The sequence below is a fragment of the Tamandua tetradactyla genome, chromosome 19 (genome assembly GCF_023851605.1).
Source record: "Tamandua tetradactyla isolate mTamTet1 chromosome 19, mTamTet1.pri, whole genome shotgun sequence".
NCBI lineage: Eukaryota > Metazoa > Chordata > Mammalia > Pilosa > Myrmecophagidae > Tamandua > Tamandua tetradactyla.
This window is the reverse complement of record NC_135345.1, coordinates 9764459-9786192: the sequence shown is the minus strand read 5'-3', so window position 1 is coordinate 9786192 and position 21734 is coordinate 9764459. Positions and strand designations below refer to the sequence as shown.

At 39.6% G+C, this 21734-nt stretch overlaps 1 protein-coding gene across 1 annotated transcript in view; it reads left to right on the top strand.

Annotated features, from left to right (window-relative positions):
* Window positions 1-21734, top strand: part of CLNK (cytokine dependent hematopoietic cell linker) — a gene marked incomplete at its 5' end in the record, with an annotated part of 238387 nt that overhangs the window by 182342 nt on the left and 34311 nt on the right. Inside the window, 7 exons of the mRNA XM_077136401.1 lie at window positions 431-456; window positions 681-700; window positions 3965-4072; window positions 12105-12132; window positions 15541-15559; window positions 19266-19347; window positions 21142-21182. Of these exons, the coding sequence (XP_076992516.1) occupies window positions 431-456; window positions 681-700; window positions 3965-4072; window positions 12105-12132; window positions 15541-15559; window positions 19266-19347; window positions 21142-21182 (324 nt within the window). The remainder of the gene's footprint in view (window positions 1-430; window positions 457-680; window positions 701-3964; window positions 4073-12104; window positions 12133-15540; window positions 15560-19265; window positions 19348-21141; window positions 21183-21734) is intronic.

The window sequence follows — 21734 nt, the reverse complement described above, 5'->3', positions numbered from 1 at the left end:
GTTTGAGATGTTAATTTCCTTTGCTTGGAAATGTCCATTCAAGGTGTTAAGTGGGAACTTGAATTAATGAGATTATTATATATAAAGAATGTTCATTCTAATCAAGAATGAGTGGTAAAGAGAGGAACTTGACGGTCACGTCATGCAATGAAATCTTTATTCTGCCATTTACTATCTGTGTGGCTGTAGGTAAGATTCATTTCCTCATACATCAGTCCCTTCATTAACTAAATGAGGGAAAGGAGTCAATGAGATCATATAACTAAAGTGTTTTGCACAGTGCTGGGCATGCTATGAGATCTCAATAAATGTTCATTTTCATTATCATCAAAGTTATTTAAAATGGGAATGGTTTCCATTTAAGCAAATGTAAAAGTAGTATTTGATGATATTTTCCATAAATTTACTAGTATTTCCTCTTAATTTTCAGGAGACAAACACATAAAGGGTAATAAGGTAAGAGAAATCATTAAAAATACATCCATTACCTATTCTTTAGAAATATAAAAATATGAAATATAAAGAAATATAAAAACAATGTGAGTATTTAAATATCACATTAGAAATACGTCCTACAAATTTGGTTGGGATTTGTCATTTTTTTGTAAATGCTGAAGTTGTTAGCCACTGGCCCTCCTCAAAAAAACAAATTTAATTTCTGGTTCTCTTTCTTTTTGCAGGCTCCTTTACTGCCGCCTCGGTAAGACACTTAAAATAGTATTTTATGTTTTAACATATACTTAAATTATTTGTTCCAGTGCTCAATAAAGATAAACTCAAATATTTAACATTGAAACACTAAAATAAGTTAGCTAGTCAACAATAGTAGACAATCTTCATTCATTCACTCATTCATTCATTCAATAGTCATCTATTCAGTATATTTTCATTCAGTTCTTAATGAGTGTATTTCTTCACTATTCCTTCCTGCTTTTCTCCCTCTACTTTTTCTTTCAGCTCAGTAATATGCCAGCTTGCATCTGCATTGTCCAGATACATATGAGACTGAGGACATGCTCTCAAGGGACCTACAAACTGTCAAAGGGGTTTTCACCTCTTATTATATTTTTGATATTTTAAGATTTATATTTTATTACATTTTGATTTTGTGTTCCTTTAATAAGAAGATTATAGAAAATACATTATGAAAATGCGATCTAAGTAACTCATATAACTATTCCAAAGTATGGACTATAATTAATGGTAATATTTTAATATTCTTTTATCAACAGTAACAAATATACCACACCAATTCTATGGTATGGATGAATAATGGGGATACAGGAGGACTTAGGTTTTATTTTTTATTTTTATTTCTTTTCTGGAGTAATGAAAATGTTCTAAAATTGATCATGGGGATGTATGCACAACTATGTGATACTGTGAGCCAGTGATTGTACATTTCAGATGGTTTTTATGGTACATGAATATATCTCAAAAAATTGCATTTTTAAAAAGGTGACTCAGAAAAACTAACAATAACAATCTGAGGTCATCAGGTTTGATATGTGAAGTTAAGTGAGGACACATTTGGATATACTTCTTAGATTAAAAGTTATGAATATTTCAACTGTGATTAAATATTTAATTCATTGAACATAGTGTATGCAGCCAACATATATTAACTGTCTAATATGCACAGCAATAATGTATGAGCTACTTGCTACATACTTGTCTTCATTTGAAACTCATCCATCGCAATATATTCTTCTGGTTCATCTGATGCATTTTGTTCCCAGAAGAGAAATATCCATGATAGATGCAGGTAGATCAAGAGCTTTAGAACCTAGAGATTTTAGACTCAAATCTGTGAGAAATACCCATCTGGGCACCTAATGTGCACCATGTTGAAACCCTGTGGGGCAGCCACTACCAACCCCTCCCTGTTGCCTGAGCCACTGCTCCCACACAGGCCCATGGCTTCTTCATCTCTCTGTCTGAGGGTCTCCCCTAACCACAGGTGCCCACAAGGAAGACTAGGCTTGCCAAGGCTTGAGAGTCCCCGGAGCTTCCCTCAGCCAATAAGAAAAGGAACAGGGAATGCATAACCTCACCTTCCTTGCCCTCAACAGACAATTCTGAAATGCATTCTGGAAACCCTCAGAGGTTGCCAGAAGAATTGAGCCCAGTTGCTCTCAGAAGAAATCTACCCATTAGCCCACCCAGTATTTCCTCCCTCAGAGGCACCTGTCTTATTTCTCCACACTTAGAGGGATCATCCTTTGAAAAAACTCCTGGTACCCAAATTCATTTCCTAGGTTCAGCTTTTGAGAGAAACCCAAACCAAGACACTCAGCTAAATCTCAGGCCACGTACCTGGCCTGCACAGAGAGAGAGCGCACAGCCTCAATCCCATCCCAGCTCTGCCCTGCTGTATGACTCTGGATGATCAAAAAAATCTATGGGTCTCCAGTCCTCATCTTTCTGAGGACAACAAACATACCTAACTTCCTAAGGTCTTTGTGAAGGTCAAATAAATACATGAGAGCATTATGAAAATTGTAAACAACAACATTCCTAGTAGATGAATACAGATACAGTCAATCTTAGCTATTTGTGCATTCGGTATTTACAAATTCATCTACTCACAAAAATGTATCCATCACCCCAAATTTCATACTCAGTGCTTTCATGTTTATTCACAGTCATGCAGAGAATTGCAAAAATTCTGAGTCTTCCAGCATGCAAAGTTCAGCTGAGATTGAATAAAGTGATTGCTGCTTTTTTGTTTCAGCTCTCATATTGTACACAAGAATCCTTTTGGTGGTATATTTAATGTATCTTTTTGCATTTTTCTGTTTGAATTCATGATTTCTCTGCTTAAAATGCCCTGCAAGTGTCATGCTGAAGTGCTGTCTAGTGTTCCTAGGCACAAGATTACTCTGATGCACCTTACAGAAAATATGTGTGTCACGTAAGCTTTATTCAGGCAGGAGTTTTAGCAAGTCTAGCCATGAATTCAATGTTAATGAATCAATAATATATATTAAATAAGGTGTCTTTAAACAGAAGCACACATTAAAAAGGTCATATATTGATTGCTTATACCAATCTTGTGACTAGAGACTCATAGGAACTTAGTCCAGTATTTCTTCCAAGAGCAATGGGCTTGATGGATGAGGCTCTGAGTGCATCAGGCCCATGTCTCTTGCTCTCTTGGCACTCCTACCCTAGCTGTTCTGTCTGTCTCTGCCCTCCTAGAAGGAAGCATCTTTAACCAAGATGTGTGTCTTTTACTCTCTGTATTCCCAGCATCTACCATGGTACCTGACACACGGTGGGTACTTTATGAATTAGCCAGTGAAGGGATGAATAAGTGGGCCATCTACTGACTTTCAAGCATTTTCATATTTCTTTAGGGAGTTTTTAAAACTCAGATTTTCCAGCTTGAGATCAATGGAAGGCTGTTATCATATCCCCAGTTCTCAAAAGAATTAAAGCTATAGGGGTGCAAGGGTAGTTCAGTGGTAGAATTCTCACTTGCCATGCAGGAGACCCAGGTTTGCTTCCTGGCCTATGAACGTCCCCAAAACAAACAAGGAAAAACAAACAAAGGAAAAAAAAAAAAAAGCAAACAACACAAATTCAACAAATGGTGCTGCAATAATGGGATATTCACATGGAAAAAGAATGAACTGTGACCCCTGCCATATATCATACAAAAAAAAAAATAATTAAAGCTATGGTATATTGAGAAACATATGACATCCTATAGAAGAACCTGTTAGACCCCTTGAGAAAACAAACAGACTAAAAAGCAAGTTAAGTGGAGCAGAGTTAGGCTCTTTAGAAGCAGGGATATTCGGATATTCAAAGCTACCTGAAATGGACCAGGCTGAGCACCCAAAAGTTCTCCTTCCAAACCAAAGCTCAGGAAGCTGAAGCACAGTAGAGCAGTGAGTTGAACTGGTTCTGACAAGTCAGGTGTGCAACAAACATTCTTAGGTGTCGTCTTTTCACACAGACCTCCCACGGCTCTTCCAAAGAAGTACCAGCCCTTGCCCCGGGAACCAGAGAACAGCAGGTCTCCTTTCTCTCAGAGACACACCTTTCTGGAAGCCCAAGGGTCCAGGTGAGAACTCTGTTACTGCTGCTATTATTGGTGCTGCTGAAATTACCTGGGGTAGTGGTGGGGTGGGTAGTTTAGGGGGAAATCAGCTAATCTCCTCTCTGAAAGGGCTGCCTAAAAGGGCGGGGAGGATCACCTAAGCCTTTAGGGCAAACAGTCTTTGAATTCTATAGTTTGGTTCCTTACAGAAAATGGAGTGTCTTCTCAATAAAATGAGTCATTGAAAGTGTTGGCCACATGAGGTCTGAATTAAAGAAAATACTAAATGCCAGACTGAATCAGGACGGTGCATATGGTGAAAACTTTAGGGGGTTCAGATCATTTCAGGAGCAATATTGGCCCCCAGTTTCCTGGGCAGGAGAAATAACCATGTGTGAAAATCCATTTGTCAAAAACATTATTGCCTTTTTGACAAAAAAGTACTAAAACACCAGCCCTACGGTATTAAGTGCTGATGATAGATCCCCACTCTTACATCTAAGAGATATTTGGCAGCAAGCTAATCACAAAATGGACTCAAGTGGACATACTGGTTTCCCACGACAGTCTGAATTTCCACTTTTGGAAGTCAGGACAGTGACCAGTGTTTCCCTCTTGTTCCTGTACAGAATGAACAATGGTTCTTACTGCGAGTTTGAATCTGCGGGTTGGGGCACAAGGCATTATTTAGTCATTCTCATGGGGACAAAAATTCAGCATACCAGGCTCCTATTGAGCTTCTATAGAAAATAGAATAACCTAAGATGCTGTATCTCCCTCTTAATTGTCTGGTGAATGTCTCTTTATTCTTTCATCCTTTAAACTGCAACCCCACAAGAACTGACCCCTGGTCTGTGCCCCCACACTGCCAGCACAGTGCGGGGGATGGGGGTGGAGGGACGTGGAAGGATCCTGTCTGGGATCAACACTGCCGAGGGTGAAATTCAGGTTGTACCTCTTATGAACTAGTAGATTCGGAGCAGTGGTTCCCAGAGGGACGGTGGGGGGTGGGGAGGATTATCCCACCCCCTCCCCCGGGGGACATTTGGCAATATCTGGCAACTGCCAATATTTGGGAAGGGGGTATTACTGGCATCTAATGGATAGAGGCCAGAGATGCTGCTAATTATCTTATAATGCACAGGATAATACCCCACAATAATGGGTTATCTGGCCTAAAAGTCAATTGCTCAAGGTTGAGAAACTCTGCCTTAGGGCAAATTACTAAACCCTGAGTCCAAGATTTTTTCAGCAGGCGGAGTGAGAAGTAATAATACCTGCCACCTTCCCAGTGGGTTAATGTGAAAATCAAATGAGATGATACCTGTAGAATGGTAAATGGTACCTGCTTGGCATGGATTTATCACCAACATTTATTGCTCTCTTCTCATTACCTTGAGCACTTTTCTGTTGGTGCCTTTCTTGCCCCATGTAATGTATTTGGATACATCTTTATCTCATATCCCAAAAGGAGGTACCAAGTTATTTCTATATCTATATTTCTTAACATGTTAGACTATTTGATCAGAGGTTTTAGTGAAGTCGCCCTTTATATTTCCAAGTTGGATGAGACCATTTCATGGATTTGATGTTCTATTACTGTTATTGCCTCCCAGCCTCTTGCTTTTTGAAACCAGAAGTCAAAATAGACATCTGCCAAAATTCAGAGGAGTCAAGAGAAAATAGTACCAATAAGATATCAAATACAATGAAGTTGTTTAGTGTGGAGGATGTATCTTTGTTTTAGCTTGATAGGCTGTTAAAAGCAGATACCATAAATGGGCTGGCTTTAACAACGGGAATTTATTAGCTTACAAGCTTGCAGTTTTGAGACCATGAGAATGACCAAATCAAACCATCATCAAGGCAGTGCTTTCTCCCTGAAGTCCAGCTGCTGCCAATCCTTGTCTCTTCTGCCTCAAGGCAAGGCACATGGAAGCATCTGTGGGTCTTTCCCTTCTCTTCCGAGTTTTGCTGCTTTCAGCTTCTTGCTTCTGTGGTTTCCTTTTTCTCTGTCCAAACTTCATTCCTTTATAAGGACTCTAATAAGAGCATTAAGACCGACCTTGGGCCATGCCTTAACTGAAGCAGCCTCACGAAAACTTACTTACAATAGATTTATACCCACATAATGGATTAGCTTTAAGAACATGATTTTCTGGGGTACACACAGTTTCAAACTACTACAGTCTTCCTTCTGCTGAAAAGAACAAGATCTCAAAATTTTGCAGTACTGGGTTTCCCAGATGAGCTACTTGTGGCTGTGTAATTTCAAGAAGCCCTTTAATAGCGCTGACTCTTGGTTTCCTTATTTGTAAAAGGAAAAGAACCACACCCATTTGTGGAATTGTAGTGAGGAAGTATGTGATTTCTGTAAAGTGCCTAGAATAATGTATGGTCACATCACAGGAAAGAAGAAGAGAAAAATCACTTATACAGCATCTCCCATCTGTACCAGGAAGAATTATTCATCCACAATCCCATTTTTATTTCAAATAGAGGCTATGTGTTCTAGTGCAGTGTTCATCATTCAGGCCTTACATTAAAATAATCAGAACTTTTTAGAAAGATCTATTCTCCAGTACCCATTTTAATTGATCTGAGGTGGGACCTGGATGTCAGCATTTTTTTAAAGCTCAACTATGCAGCCAGGGCTGAGAACTCAGAGCGAAGCAGGTTCTAGGAATAGACAAAAGCATGAAAAGTCTAGGGCTTTATATGTTACGTTTCTAGCGTGTAAAATAATGCTCCTTCCATCTCCAACTTTGTTCCTCTGTGGCCTGGAACACACCAAGATGTGCATTCATCTTAGTGGTGTTGATGCCTTTAGAAGTTTGCATTTGCTATCTCTGGGGTTTCTGTACTTACAGTTTACATTTGCTTAATTATTTTTAGATATGAGTATACCTTTATAACTGCCCCAAACTCCTTTGGAGGGCAGTTACATATCATCTCATTGAATCCTTCCAATGTCCTATGAAGCACAACTTTCTAAGGCTTGGAAGAGTAAAGTTAGCAGCCCAAGGGATGGCACATAGTAGGTCTCAGCAAATATTTCTTCCCTATCTGTTGGACATATACCTTCATTCAGGTTCAGAGAAGTGAGGTAACTTGGTCAAGCTTACAGGGTTGGTTTGTGACTGCCAAGGTGGCAAAAGCATACAAATACCTGTGCAATATCCTGGGAATACCCCCACAAACAAGATAGGGATGTGCTTTGGAAGAAAAGCTGTGCTCCCAGGTTCGTTTTTAAGCAGGACCCCATGGGGGTGTTCAGATCATCATTACTGAAAACCCAAGTCACATGGGAGCAGGAGGCTATGGCTAGTTTCCTTTCTCTGAAGGAGCGTTGGAGATCTGAGGTCTGAGATTCTGCAGCTGGACCACACAGAATAGCATTGCTCTGTGTCTACCAGCTGCTCCAGAAAATCTCTCCAAAGTGGAGATCTTGATTTGCATCTGCAATCAACAGCATGGATGCAGTCAGCCCCACAGCTGCAACTCTTTACAATTGCCTGTGCTCACCCTGGATGCTGGTTGAGGTGCCAGGCTTTGTGTTTCAGTCTCCATTTGTCTCTGTTTGCTCTCCTATTCTCTATATTAAAGCTATGTCTTGGCTGGGCAAAACAATTGCTGACTGGAAGCCCTTTAGTTGAGGAAAATGTCATTTAGATCATTCATTGACACTCAAAGCTAAAAAAAAACTTCAAAGGGTGGGAAACATTGGCTGAATATTCTTAACTATTCACATACATTATGATGATTATTGCTATATCCATGTACTTAATATACTTTTATAAAACTTAGCTCATTTCTTAGCATAAATAAATTTATTTAGACGGGAACAGATGATTGCCATAAATGATTACAACAGACATAGAAGATAGAGTTTCACTCCAAAATCGTTGAGCCTGGGGAATTTTCTCTCTTTGTTCAAAGGATGATAAGCAGATATCAGGGTGGTGTTTAAGATATAGTAACCACCACAATGGACTCTCTTTTTTTGCAATAAATCAAGACGATAAAAAGGGGGTGGGGATCAAAAAGGGTACAGCTTTCCCACAGTGTAGCCACTGTAATTTTTCTGTGATGGCTCATGCGACAAATAATATCATCCTATGTAATAACAAGACTAATCACCGCATTTACTGAGTTCTAACTACTCTAGAGGCAGAGCCTGGAGCCTCTGTATGTGTTAACTCAGGTAGACGTGCAGCAGCACTGTCAGGAAAGCAGTATTACTCACCCCATTGTACTCATGAGGGCACAGAGGGCAGAGAAGTCATTACACCAATGAAGTCATTAAGCTTCAATAAACTCAGTGACTCAGGTGCAGGTTCACCCCAAATAGAATCTGAATAAAGCACTTGATACTTAAAAAGCAAAGTATCCACTTAGCTACCCATGACTTATCCTTCTCAACCAGCTATGCCACACCAATGCCAGCACTCTAAGTGGCAAAAATAGATATTTTGATGACTTAGGGCATAAAGAAAATCTTTACAGATAACCAGAAACCACGTTCCTTTAGAAGAGAGAAAGTCTGAATTATGGAAAAGATATGCAAATTTAAATTTATGCATGAAAACATGATTTTAAAGTGTGAGTTTTTATTATCACTATAGTTTTGAAGATGTTATCATTGAGGGAAATTGAGTAATGGGTGCCCTTTACACTGACATATCTCTGTATAATTTCTTATGAATGAAATCTAGGAATCATATGAATCAATAATGATCTCAGAATAAAATAATTAATTAAAAAGAAATTGTGAACTTTAAAGTGTTCTGCAGGGCGGTGGCTCTGTGGCAGAGTTCTCGCCTGTCATGCTGGAGACCCAGATTCGATTCCCAGTGTCGGCCCATGCAAAAAAAAAACAGTGTTCTGCAGATGTAAGATGTTCTGTTATTCAAATAACTTTCTCATACATTATTTCGTTAGAACCATAAACCACCCTCCTCCTTACTGTCTGGATTTATCCATTCTGCATTTGGGAAAACTAAGCCTCAGAGAAGGAACCTGACTTGCCCAGGGTGATGTAGCTCATAAATGACACAGCCAGGATTCAAATCCAATTCATTTAAAACTAAACCAGGCACAGCCCGTTGTTGCCTGCAACCTCGAGGCGAGTGGGATGTACTGGGGGGGGGGGGGGGCAAAGCTGGGGGCGCCTTCCAAGGCCTCACCCTCACCGGGCAGCCGTGCCCCATCCCGGGCCTCGCCTCTTAAGTTTTCTCCACCGTGATGTTCCTCCCCATCGGGGAACTAGGGCTCCCACAACCGGCCCTCGGAGGGTGAGGATTCTGCACCGACAGCTGCAGCCCCATCGCCGGCAGCCCGCGCGTGGCCGTGGTTGTCTCGCGGCCCTCACCTGCCTGCCCCATCTCGCAGATGGGAGCGTCAAGGGCACAGAAAGCTGTCCCGTCCCACGTCGCTATCTCCGCCTTCTGGGCCTCCCTTGGGCTACCTGGCCAACCGGTGGCAGGTCTCTAAGCCCAGGGACGGTCCGCCATGGCTTCTCCTGCTTCTCCATCTTCACCTGATCCCAAGCGCAGCCCGTGTGGAGATTCAGGAACCTTTCCTTTCAGGAGGAACCTCGCAGCACGCTGCTCCTACCTGGGCACAGCCGCAGGCGCCTGGATTTGCAGACTCAGAGCCCCGTTTCCTGCCCGGTTGTGTGGGGGAACGGGAGGGGGGGTGTTGGGGAGCAGCTTAGTAGGGGAATGCATTTATGATGAGAGGGCCAAATGTCCAGGATGCTAGCGCAGAAGGCAGTAGAGGCTGGCTTGAAGAGCCGGTTAAAACTCACCACTTATCCATTCGTTCATTGCCTCCTTTGTTTATGCTCCAAGTGTTTATTCATTTAGTGAACATTTACTGAGAAAAAAAAAAAAAGGAAGCCAAAAATTAAGAGCTCCTCAGTAAGGCTTATATTTTTAGTATAATGTATTATCCTCAAATACAAACTGAGTATTATGCCTAGGAAAGGAGGTAAGCGACCTCATTCTAGGTCTTGATTACCATGTTTTACTGGTCTTCTCCAACAGCAGCACCTGGGCAAACCTCTGATTTCAAAGTTACAAAGCTGGCATGGTGATGTGAGAGGACTCGCTGGTCAGAGACCACATTTTGCCCCAGCTCTGCTGTCATGTGACATTGTGCTGGCCTCTGCCTGCATAAATCTCACTTGAGGGCCCCTTAAAGCCCGACTTCTTCATATTACAGCGAGGGCAGCAACTAACTCATAGGTTCTTGTCAATATGGGCATTTTTTTAGTGTACAAAGAGGGCTGTATGTTCTTACTGTAATTACTTGGGTTTACTTAAAATCCAATGTATTTAAGTCGCAAATTCCAAAACTAGCTTTCCCTAAGCTTCTAATTTCAACCTATGAAGCATGCTGTACTATTTGTAAATTGATTATAACTATCTATTTTATATATATATATATATATATTTTTTTAAGACACTGTGCTTATTCTTCGGCAAATGTCCTGTTAACTCAAGTGAGACAGTTTAAGGCGTCAGACAATGAGATTGAATTTCAAGCTCACTCTGCATCTCTTAAAACATTTTAAATGCCTTTATAAATTTAACTTATTTTACTTTGAAGCCCTCCTAATGCTGACACAGCAGATTTAAACCCTAACCAGCAAAATTTTATTTAGCAATTAACTTTTATAAATCTAATGAAGTGGAGTTATAAGTATAGAAAATTCAAATTCCCTTAAACAGCTCAAACTCTTTACAGGGTTGAAAAGATTTTGACTCTTGAACTTAGCATCATGAGATTAAGATAAATGACACATTTTAAATCAAAGCCACACAGCCAACATCTCAGTATCTCTAATCACACTTGTTTTTCATAAACATGAGAAACCTCAAAATTGCCCTGAATTTTATTCCAAAATAATTCATACTAGGGGTGTGTCTTCTATTTCATTGTCTTTATTTGTGTTTCTTTATCTTCTCACTTGCCGAAGTAAAAGGAGGCTGGGCACCGATGTACCATCTCAGGTGGGCTGATGTATGAGGTTGAAAAGGATGGATTGTCAGTACAGTTGCATATTGCTCAGAGATTTCAGAACAGGGTTTAGTTCAGACCAGTGTATGGTGTCTGAGTGCTTTACCAGGGTATGGCATCTGAGAGTTTTATGCTTCTGTGATAATCTTTCATGGTACAGAAAGACCCTTCAAACTCTAGATCAACAGCCTTCAACTGAAATTGGTTTTGCAGCCTTAATCTCTTGGGCATTCCAGGTTACCATCTTTCACTGACAGTCCTGGGTAGATGGAATTTGTCCCTTCCTCCCCACTCATTTCCTATTCTTCTCATCCCACTTCATCCACATTCTACCCATTCTAACAAGTCGCCACTGAATTGGCCCAGCATTTTCATTTTTATCAATTCTCACTACAGTGCTCCAAGACAGGTACCTTTGTTGCTATTTTGCAGATGAGAAAAATGAAGTTTAGAAAGGATAAGAGATGTGCCAAGGTAAAGGGAAAGCTCAGAGTTTATATTGAGACCTTCCTACCTTATTGTATTCCATGTGGAATTCTTTCCCTGTCAGTCAGTTCCATGGCTTTTCTGTCTCAAGTCTCCTTACATTATCAGCTTCCTTTCTCTTATACACACTTACTTGGAATCCCACTGTGTCAGGAACCTACCTGTTTGAAACCCTTTATACTTCCTTGAAGCAAAAAACTAAAAGAGCTTTAAAATCAAGATAATAAAGCAGGTCTGGTTCCCCTAATGAAATTCAATGCAGAAAACCAAATGTCAGCAGGAATGATATTTAAACTCTCCCAAAATGAGAAGTGAGTTTATTCATGCCCTTTATGTCATCACCTTTTATATTGGCTTGTAACTTTTTTCCCTTGGAAAATTATCAGAAAAATAACCTGGCTTTAGTTTTATAGATCAGTGATAAATATCACATTGGACCATGGGCTGTTAATTTGGCAATGAAAATGTAATCAAAGGGCTCAGAATGATTTTATCTTGGTCGTTATGAACTGTGTTTTATATAACACTATATTTCTTTTTCTTTCAGACAGATGAGCTTACAGGACTTAAGTGAGGTATGTAGCATTCTGCCCTGGGAAACATAGAAGGGAGCTTTTGTGCATTAAGTGTCTGCTATGGGCAAGATTTGTTTCAGATACTTTATCACACTTAATTCTCATAAGAACTATGCTCAAAATGTATTATTGTCCTTATTTTAAAGGTAAGAAAACTTAAAGCAAGGTCATATTTTGCCATCCATGTCTAATGTTTACTAGTGCAATAAAAAAGCTTGCCCTGTTTCACATGTTCAACCAAAAATCTCCAGCCTTACAGAAATAAAAGGATGGAGCGGGTATTATACCTGGCTATCTGTTCTTCACAATAAAGACAAGGCTGTAAAGCAGAATGAATATGAGAGGCAGAGTCACACAGACCTGGGATTGAATCCTGCTCCAACCTTACTAGTTTTGCAAACCTTGACTAGCCAGCCCCCTGGGTTCTGATTGCTCTGCTGTGAAATCATTCGATAGGTGCACTTCTTTGCAGAGTTGTTGGGATAACGTCAAGCTAAATGTACAAAAGGCCAGGTGAGTAGTAGACAATAAGTGGTATAAAAGTCAGGTAAGATGAAGCCATCTTAGAATGCTCTAAGGATGTTTATTTACTTAGGTCCCCAAAGAAGAAGTTCTCAAGAAGATGGTTTCACAGGAAAGATTCTTGTGTCCAGCAATGCAAGTGGTCCTGCCTTACTCCCACTGAGCTTCTAAGAGATTTGATTCTTTTCTTAGTATTTGCCCTAACCTGTTACTTCAACACTAAGACAGGTTTCGCCTCTAGTCCATGAAACAACTGTGTCAAGGGTCACCTGCATTATAGCTGAATGAGAGGGCCAGTGCTGCTTCTGTTGAAGTCTTTTTTCTGTGAATCATTGAACTTCTCAGTGCTATAGGAAAGAGAAAGTTGGGTGGTGCTCCGCTGCTGGGGGAAGCTATTACAGCTAAAGTCCCTAACCCAGGGATCCACTCCTTCCTTTCTGTGGGTCAGGCCCATGCGTCCTTCTCAAGCAGTAGAAGGCTGACACTAGAGAGAACTTCTAGCCTGTAACTCACTGGTCAGCCTGAGAGAACAATAGGACCTAATAAGCAAGAAGGAAATGGTGAGGTCACCTTAAACAGCAGGGAACATTCAAGACTGTTTGTCTTCTTTGCAAGGTCCGTTGGTTGATATTCTGCTAGAAGTTGATATCATCCAAAGAACAAGATCTAGTGGAAAAATGCATTCCTGCTCCTTATCTTCTGCCAAGACACTTCCCCATTGTCTCTCTGGGCTGAGAATCAAGGCTATTTCTCCATTACAAAAGCTTATCCAGTAGAGCAAATGCCATGCTTGAATGTGTAAATTCTCAAATTGTGTCTTGCAAACATTCTAATCTGTTCCAGCAGAAATAATGCACTCACTACTGGCCTCACTACGAATTCCACATACCACTTTATAGTTTTCAAAGAAAGTAGAGACTCATCCCATCTCATCCTCACAACCAGCCCTACGAGAAAATGGAGGCTCAGAGAGAAGGAAGGACTTTCCCCAGCTCCCACAGCTAGAAAAGCCAGATCCTGAAAGATCAAAGTTAGGGGTCCCCCTGATTCCTAAGTCTTTCTGCCTTAGAAAATAAAGACACCTCTGAGCTAAAGTAATAAAAAAGAAAAAAGAAGGGAAGGAAGGAGGGAGGGAAGAAGGGTTTACTATTTAACTTTAATATGTTAAAGAAAAAAGTTAAAGTAGAAAAACGAGAGACATTTAACTATACTTTTCTACTTGTGTTTGATTTTAAATTCTGAGCCCTCAAGCAAAATGTTGGCTGAGTCTCAATTAAATAAAACAACTGCTCTCACTTCTCAGCAGTACTTTCAGCTCTGCTTACTCTTGTCTTTGACAAGCCTGAGAACCACGGCTGCATTTGATTTAGCACTTTGAACTGCCAGGTTCAAAGTCCTGGGGAAGACTCAGTGGGGAGACTTTCAAACCACTCATTAGAATGGATTCATTACTCCTTTTACTTAGCGTATAGATTTGCCTTGATTTGCTGCCCATAACGAAACTTAAGCCCTTTTGCCAGAACCCCAGGGGACCCCAGGTTTTTGAAACCAAAGGGTTTGTCTGTTGGCTAGCTTTTGAAGATGTTCCATGTCTCTATAAACAATGTGTTTCTGTCTATGAAACATATGTGAGTCAGGAGACCAGAGCTCCAGGATCGACTCTGTGCCACTAGATAACTGAAAATGTGGGTAAATCACAGCACCTCTTTGAACCTCATCTGCAAACCGAAGATTTTTAACATTTTATGGATCTCAGAACCCTTTAAAGTGAATGAAGGGTATGCTATATCCTCACCCCAGGAAAAAAAATGTACATTTTTATACAAAAAAAAATAATTTTTAATTTCAGAAGGTTCATGCACCCAGTAGGCCATTCATGGACCCCACCTATTCCCCAGGTTTAGAAGTTCTTGTCTAAATAGTACCTGACAACCTCTCTAACTGATGCAGTGCACAAAATGGATTTCAAACAATTACTTGCAGTTAAGTAAACACTTCAGCAAATACAGAACCTAGTATAAGGCTTTTTGTCTCCAAGAGTAGCATGGGGCCGAGGTTATAAACCAATAAGCATATAGATTTTTATAATAAGGCATGACCAAGAATTCTACCATTAAGAAGGAAGAAAAGAAAAGGGAAATATTTGGGAGGATAAATGGCTACATTTTAAAACAACAGGAGAATATAAAAATTTCAAAACAGTTATAGAGAAAGAAAATTAACCAGAGCCGCCTCATTTAAATACAACCTCTATTAGTATTTCACCACATTTCTTCAAATCCTTTTTTTCTGCACATGCATGCATATAAAACATGCATGCTTATAAATATATCATAGGCCCAATTTTTATCCTGCAGTTTTCATGTAACATTGAAGAACATGCTCATGTAACATTGAAGGATGTTATTCCATCCTCTATTACATAAATACTTGTAATGTCTTTATAATACTCCAGTAAGTGGTATACACCAAAATTGACTTCATGGTTCACATTTGGATGGGCATTTAGTTCAACATCGTAAGCGGTGCCTTACTCAACATCTGTGTGCATGGAACTTGATCCAGATTTTTGTTCGTTTTGTTAGAAAAAGAGTCTCATCCATGGAATTCCTGGGATATGATTAAGGCTATTTCTATGGCTCTTAATAGCTATGGTCAAATTGCTTTCCAGAAGTCCCATCAGTAGATGGTATAATTGCCTTTAATTTCTATTGTCGGTTAGTCTTTTGAAGAATTATTGTTAGATTAAAAAAGAAACTATATTGGCAAAAACTTGGGCCAAACTCTTATTAACCAATTGCTCCAAAATACACATAGTATTATGTTAAATTCTCGATCCGTAGGAATCATTCAACGTTCCTTTTTTTTTTTTTTAATTCAATACAGGTCCTTGAAGCAGAGGAAGGTGAATTTTTTTGTATTTCTTTTCCTACCCTAATACCATTAAGATAAGTTTTGTTTTCAGATCTACAGTGGTAGTCTTTATTTAAAAGCTTTAAGTGTTTTAGTGTCTCTCTGTGTGTGTGTGTGTGTGTGTGTGTGGTGTATGAGTATAATGACATGATCTAGATGGAAGCAAGTATAGAGCTTAATAATCCATTGAAGATTCCTCTGCTCTAAGCATAGTGATTTATTTATTTATTTATTAGCATGCCAACATACAAACCCAAACATTCTTACCATATGATCATTCCAGTCTTGATATACAATCAATAACTCACAATATCATCACATAATTGTGTATTCATCATCATGATCATTTCTTAGAACTTTTGCATTAATTCAGAAAAAAATAAAAAGAAAACAGAAAAAAATTCCTACGTACCATATCCCTTACCCCTCCCTTTCATTGATCACTAGCATTTCAATCTACTAAATTTATTTTAACATTTGTTCCCCCTATTATTTATTTATTTTTAATCCATATGTTTTACTTGTCTGTTGATAAGGTGGATAAAAGGAGCATCAGACACAAGGTTTTCACAATCACACAGTCACATTGTGAAATCTATATCATTATATAATCATCTTAAAGAAACATGGCTACTGGAACACAGCTCTACATTTTCAGACAGTTCCCTCCAGCCTCTCCATTACACCTTAACTAAAAAGGTAATATCTATGTTATGCATAAGAATAACCTCCAGGATAACCTCTCAACTCTGTTTGGAATCTCTCAACCACTGACACTCTATTTTGTCTTATTTCACTCTTCCCCCTTTTGCTCAAGAAGGTTTTCTCAGTCCCTTGATGCTGAGTCACAGCTCATTCTAGGATTTTTGTCCCACATTGTCAGGAAGGTCCACACCCCCTTGGAGTCATGTCCCATGTCATGATGGGAAGGACAGTGAGTTTGCTTGTCATGTTGGCTGAGAGAGAGAGGCCACATCTGAGTAACAAAAGCAGTTCCCTTGGGGGTGACTCTTAGGTCTAATTTTAAGTAGGCTTAGCCTATTCTTTGTGGGGTTAAGTTTCATATGAACAAAGCCCAAGATTGTTGTCCCCACTGCTTGTGAGAATATCAAGAATTCTCCACTATGGGAAGTTGAATTTTCCCCCTTTCTCACCGTAACCCCAAGGGGACTTTGCAAATACTTTCTTATTCACTGTTCAAATCACTCTGGGATTTATTGGAGCATCACTCTGGATAAACCTACAAAATTTCATGCCCTACACAAGGTTCCATGTACTATGGTGTTCTATTAAGCTGTCCACATAAGTTTTATTAGGAAATGCACCAATCAAAATATAAATTTTGTACCAAATAAACATTTTTTGCTTTAGTCTCACACATAAGTTAAAGTTTTAAAATATCTATTACCATCTATTTTCAACATCCTGCAGTATTGACATTCCTTTGTTCTTCCTCATGCAAAAACATTTTTCAATCTGCACATTTAGTCACTATTATTATATAAGCAGAGTGATTTAAATCCAGAGCAGAGACATCAGGGACTTCCTGGTCTGGGAAAGCACCTTCCTAAGGCTGGTTAAAATTGGTTAGAAGGCCCTGTGATGGTGGCTAAGTGGCAGAATTCTCACCTGCCATGCCAGAGACCTGGGTTCAATTCCCAGTGCCTGCCCATGCAAAAAAAAAAGAAAAAATTTGGCTAAAGATCTTACTTGAGCCACAGGCTATTGACAAGGGGTCACTCTGTTCCTACCACTAAAGAACCACCTGCCACTTTCGGAAGACACTACTTTGAAGAAACTCTTCGGATCTCCCCACCTCTGATATTACCCATGCACACACATGTCTACACTCATCCACATGCACAATGCATACACACCACTGGTGTCACTGTTGTGGAAGCAAGCAATCCAACACTCACTTGCCAGAAGGCAGGATGCTAAGCAGGTGGTACCCACCTTTGAGATACAGTTCCCTATTCACTTAGAATAATGAATTGTGTTCAGAGCTATAAACCACAAGCTATGGCCCACCAGTTAGAAACAGGCAGTGGAGTGGACAAAGCCCCATTAGATTAGGCCTCCAGAGGTGTGATCTTGGCCAGACCACAGCTCCCGTTAGGGACTCAAGCCTGTTCTTATTTGTACTGAGGAAATTAGTCTTGAAGAGGGGTCTAAGCTGTGTTTGTGGATTCCCCGGTGTCCCTGTTGGGAGAATGGAAGCCTTTCAGCAAGTCTAAGTAATTTGAAAACCTAAAACAAACCATATCCCTACACACAGCAAAGCGCAGCATCTTAACTAAAACTTTGAGAGGTTGTTGCATCAAGCTTCAATGATCACTGATGCAGCCAAGTGACATCGTTCAGCTCATGAGGAGCAGGTCTCTGGGTGGCTGTTAATGACATGAAATGATTTTATGGGACGTGTAGGCCAGACACTGACTCCAGTCACAATTCAAATAATCACAGTCCTTCAACCCAGGGGGTCCAGTTCATGATTAACCTTGAACAGGGTACAGAGTAACAACCAAAATTGAGACACATAGGTGTCTGTATATTTCCTTAATTTTATTAATTATGATTCTTAACTTTATTACTTATGGGAGTGCTTTATGTGATTTTACATCATAGTATTATCATCTGCCCTCGGTAATTCTGGGTGGCTGGTTAAAATCAATTCATGATGAAAAAAAATTAAAAGTATAGGTAACACAAATAGCATGTGTAATTACTAAACAACTCCAGTTTGTGTGGTTGGCAGAACCTTTCAAAACATGATGATCAAGGGGGAAATATGAGAAAATATATCCGTGGTTGTAGCCAAGTGGGGACTGCTGTCTACATCAGAATCTGAGAGGTCTCCTTCTCTATCAGAGAAGAGATGTGAGAGACAAGCACACATGGTCCAGCACTGGACATCTCCATCCACTGCATCACCCAGAACAGTTCTTTGCTTTAACTTTTTTGTTTATGCCTTTATGTGAATTTTCATATGAATAGAAAAATCTAACTTCAATCTACCTCAGGCCCTTTGTATTTCCTGTTCTCTCCATCTAGAATGACTTCCCCAGATCCCAAGGCTGGTTCCCTCTCAATCTCAGCTCAAGTGTTCTTTCTCAAAGAGGCCTTCCTTTGCCACCACACTATCTAAAATAGCCACATGCACAGTCACTTTCCATCCTGAAGTATTGCTTTATTTTTAGGCACATGTACTACCTAAAATGTTCCTATCCATTTCCTTGCATGCCTATTTTCATTCTCCTCTCACTGAAATATAAGGATCATATTTGTCTTGTTCTCCACTGGATCCCTAGATTCTAGCAAAATACCTGCCCATTGTAGGTACTCAATAAATATTTACTGAATATTGAATGAATGAGTGTGTATGAAGCTAAAAATCTTTTAAATTAGCTTGTCTAGAATAATGCCTAAAATATCCTCCAAAATAATAGTCCACACTTCTGGGAAGTTCAGTGATGAGTTCAAGATTGTAAGTATTCAAAGTAAATTAGACAGTGTCCGGGAGAAGCTACTTCCAGGGACAGGGAGAGCTGCAGAACACATGGGTTACTGTTTCCGCTGGCATCTAAGGCCCCTTCTAATATCAGTGGTTACTTTGATGAAATTATAGTAGCTCTAGTGGGATTCAAATTATCCTCAATCATTTTGATTTTGCAACCTATGTCACTCTTCTTGCACAGCTCCTCATCGTGAGATGAAGCCTAAATTATTTCACCTGTCACAAACCCCAAATATTCAAGATAGCCCCCTTGCCATTGCCAGGTAAGAAGCCAAGAATCCTTTATTGGGTCCCAGCTTATGGGTCAGCCAAACATGCTGTTTCAGATACTGATTTGCTAAGGCATCCTGCAGAACAAAGAAAATCTTTGGCCTTTGATTACGAAGCCTGAAATTAGACCCAAGGGAAACCTGGGAATCGACATTGTTATCGAAGCTAATAATATGGTTCTTTTTGCACTTTTTAAGTGATCAATTGAATGCTAGGGAACTTTGGGGGATTTGAACATCTAAATATACTCAAATGATTAACTAGAATTGATGCTAATCAAAGGAGGGAGAAAAGTTGGCCATTTCTAACAATTTTCAGTTCATCGCTACACTGAAACTTAGAGTTACTTCTATATAGCGCTTCATGGATGACTATGATTTGAAAATCGCATTATCATAATAGGTAACTTTCATTGGGTCATTGTGACAGTTGTATCTCAACTGAAAAAGTGAGGATGTTAAGGCCCAAACAGATGATTCGTTGACCAAGGTCACTGTAAATTAGTGGCAGCTTCCTTAAAATAAAATCCAGAACCTCCATATTAGCACCCCAAGGCCAGCATGATCCCACTTCAGCCAGATGTCCTGGTCTCAGTTCAGGTCACTCTCCCCTCACCGTCTGTACTGGATGGAACCTTGCTACCTTGTGCCTGTCCACTACCTTGACTTGCCATTCAGTCATTTAATGCAGGACATTTGCACATGCTGGTCCTCTGCCTATAACACTTCTTCCCACATTCTCCTCCCTACACTTCCCTAATTTGAAAACTCCTGTGAACCGCAGTAAATTCAGGAGATAATTCTGGCCCATCCCATTGTCAGAGGAAATAAACAAGGCCCAAAAAGGTTGGGTCCCTTGCACTGAAGTCAAGTCCAATGCCAAATCCCAAGATAGCTTAGAGGGTAGAGTTCTGACCAGTGATGACAGCACAGATGGTTAGATCTGCTAGCATTTTTATTTTCAAAGCAAGCTGTCAGACCCCAAGCTTCTGTGGAAATAGCCAAAAGCAAATAAACACTATGTTGGTTTCATCAGTGCTAAAAAAAAAAAAGGCAGCGGGGTGCAGGGAGTAGTTGGTTTCATTTAATTAACTCAGATGCTTTCATCAATAGCACAATCCTTAGGATAGGGCATGTTCGATGTAATTAGGTTTAACTATAGCGGCACCTAGGGCACATAAATATACAAGGAACCCAAGAATTACAACTAAGTGTGAATCTTGGTAAAGCCATCAATGAACAGGCTTAGTAGCATCTTTCGTATTTGGTTAGAAATGCATATTGTTTTTTTCATTGTCTCATAGTTGTTATAATCCCTTTTGCCTTGTGGATTTCCTTATAATTCACGCAGTTTCCTCACCTAGTTCACATTTCAAGAAGGAAATATTTCTACACTCTTCTTTGGCTGACTCTCCTTCAATTGGTAAAGAGTATCTATAGAATTTGAAGACCAACCATCCAGATATGATTTCCTTTGGTGACTTGAGTACAAGACCAGTCTAAAGTGATGGCTTTAGAATCATGGTCTCTGCTCACTGAAATGACATGGAAACACCTTATACGGGTGAGCCAGCTTGTTCCATGGCTAAGGTTTATCTGTCTTAAGAAGGAGGGAGTAAATAAGCCTCCTATTGCCTTACAAAACAGGCCATTCTTCAGAATCTCCAGCAAAACAAAAAGAACTTTATAAACGTCACTTAAGGCCATTATCATTGACCTTGTCTCTGAGTGGAGTTCCACTCATCATGGGAATTACTAACATTCTTTCCATTCCAACATTTCCTTTAGCTCTTCCTTCATGAGGAGTGATCACAGAGTACAAAGCAAAGGTAAGAGCACATTACATTAGAATTATAAAATAAACAGGTATCATTATACTACCATATTCCCACACTGTGACTTAGCTCAGTGACTTTGAGGTTCACAGAGGTTGAGGTGGAGAGGTATTGTTAGTTCATTTTCACTGATATATAGTATTCTATCATATGAAAATAATACCATTTTTAATTCATAATTAAATACGATCACTTAAGTGTGTTTCCTGTTTTCTGCTCTGATGAATAATGTCATTATACATGTTATCATGTATCTCTCCATGTACACAATACGATAATTTCTCTAGAGTATATCTTAGAGGGAAATTGCTGGGTCTTAGGATATAGGTCTTTTTTTCAATTGTACTAGATGTATTTTCTAGAGTAGAAATAACAATTAGTCTCACCAGAAGTTTATGAGCCTCCCTGTTCCATATCCTCTCCAACAGTTGTTTTTGACAAACTTTTAAATTTTTGTCATCACAACCCTACAGTAGGGCAATCTTGAGTAAATTAACTCTTTGAGCTTTACTCTCTCCATACATAAAATTCAAATAATAATATTAA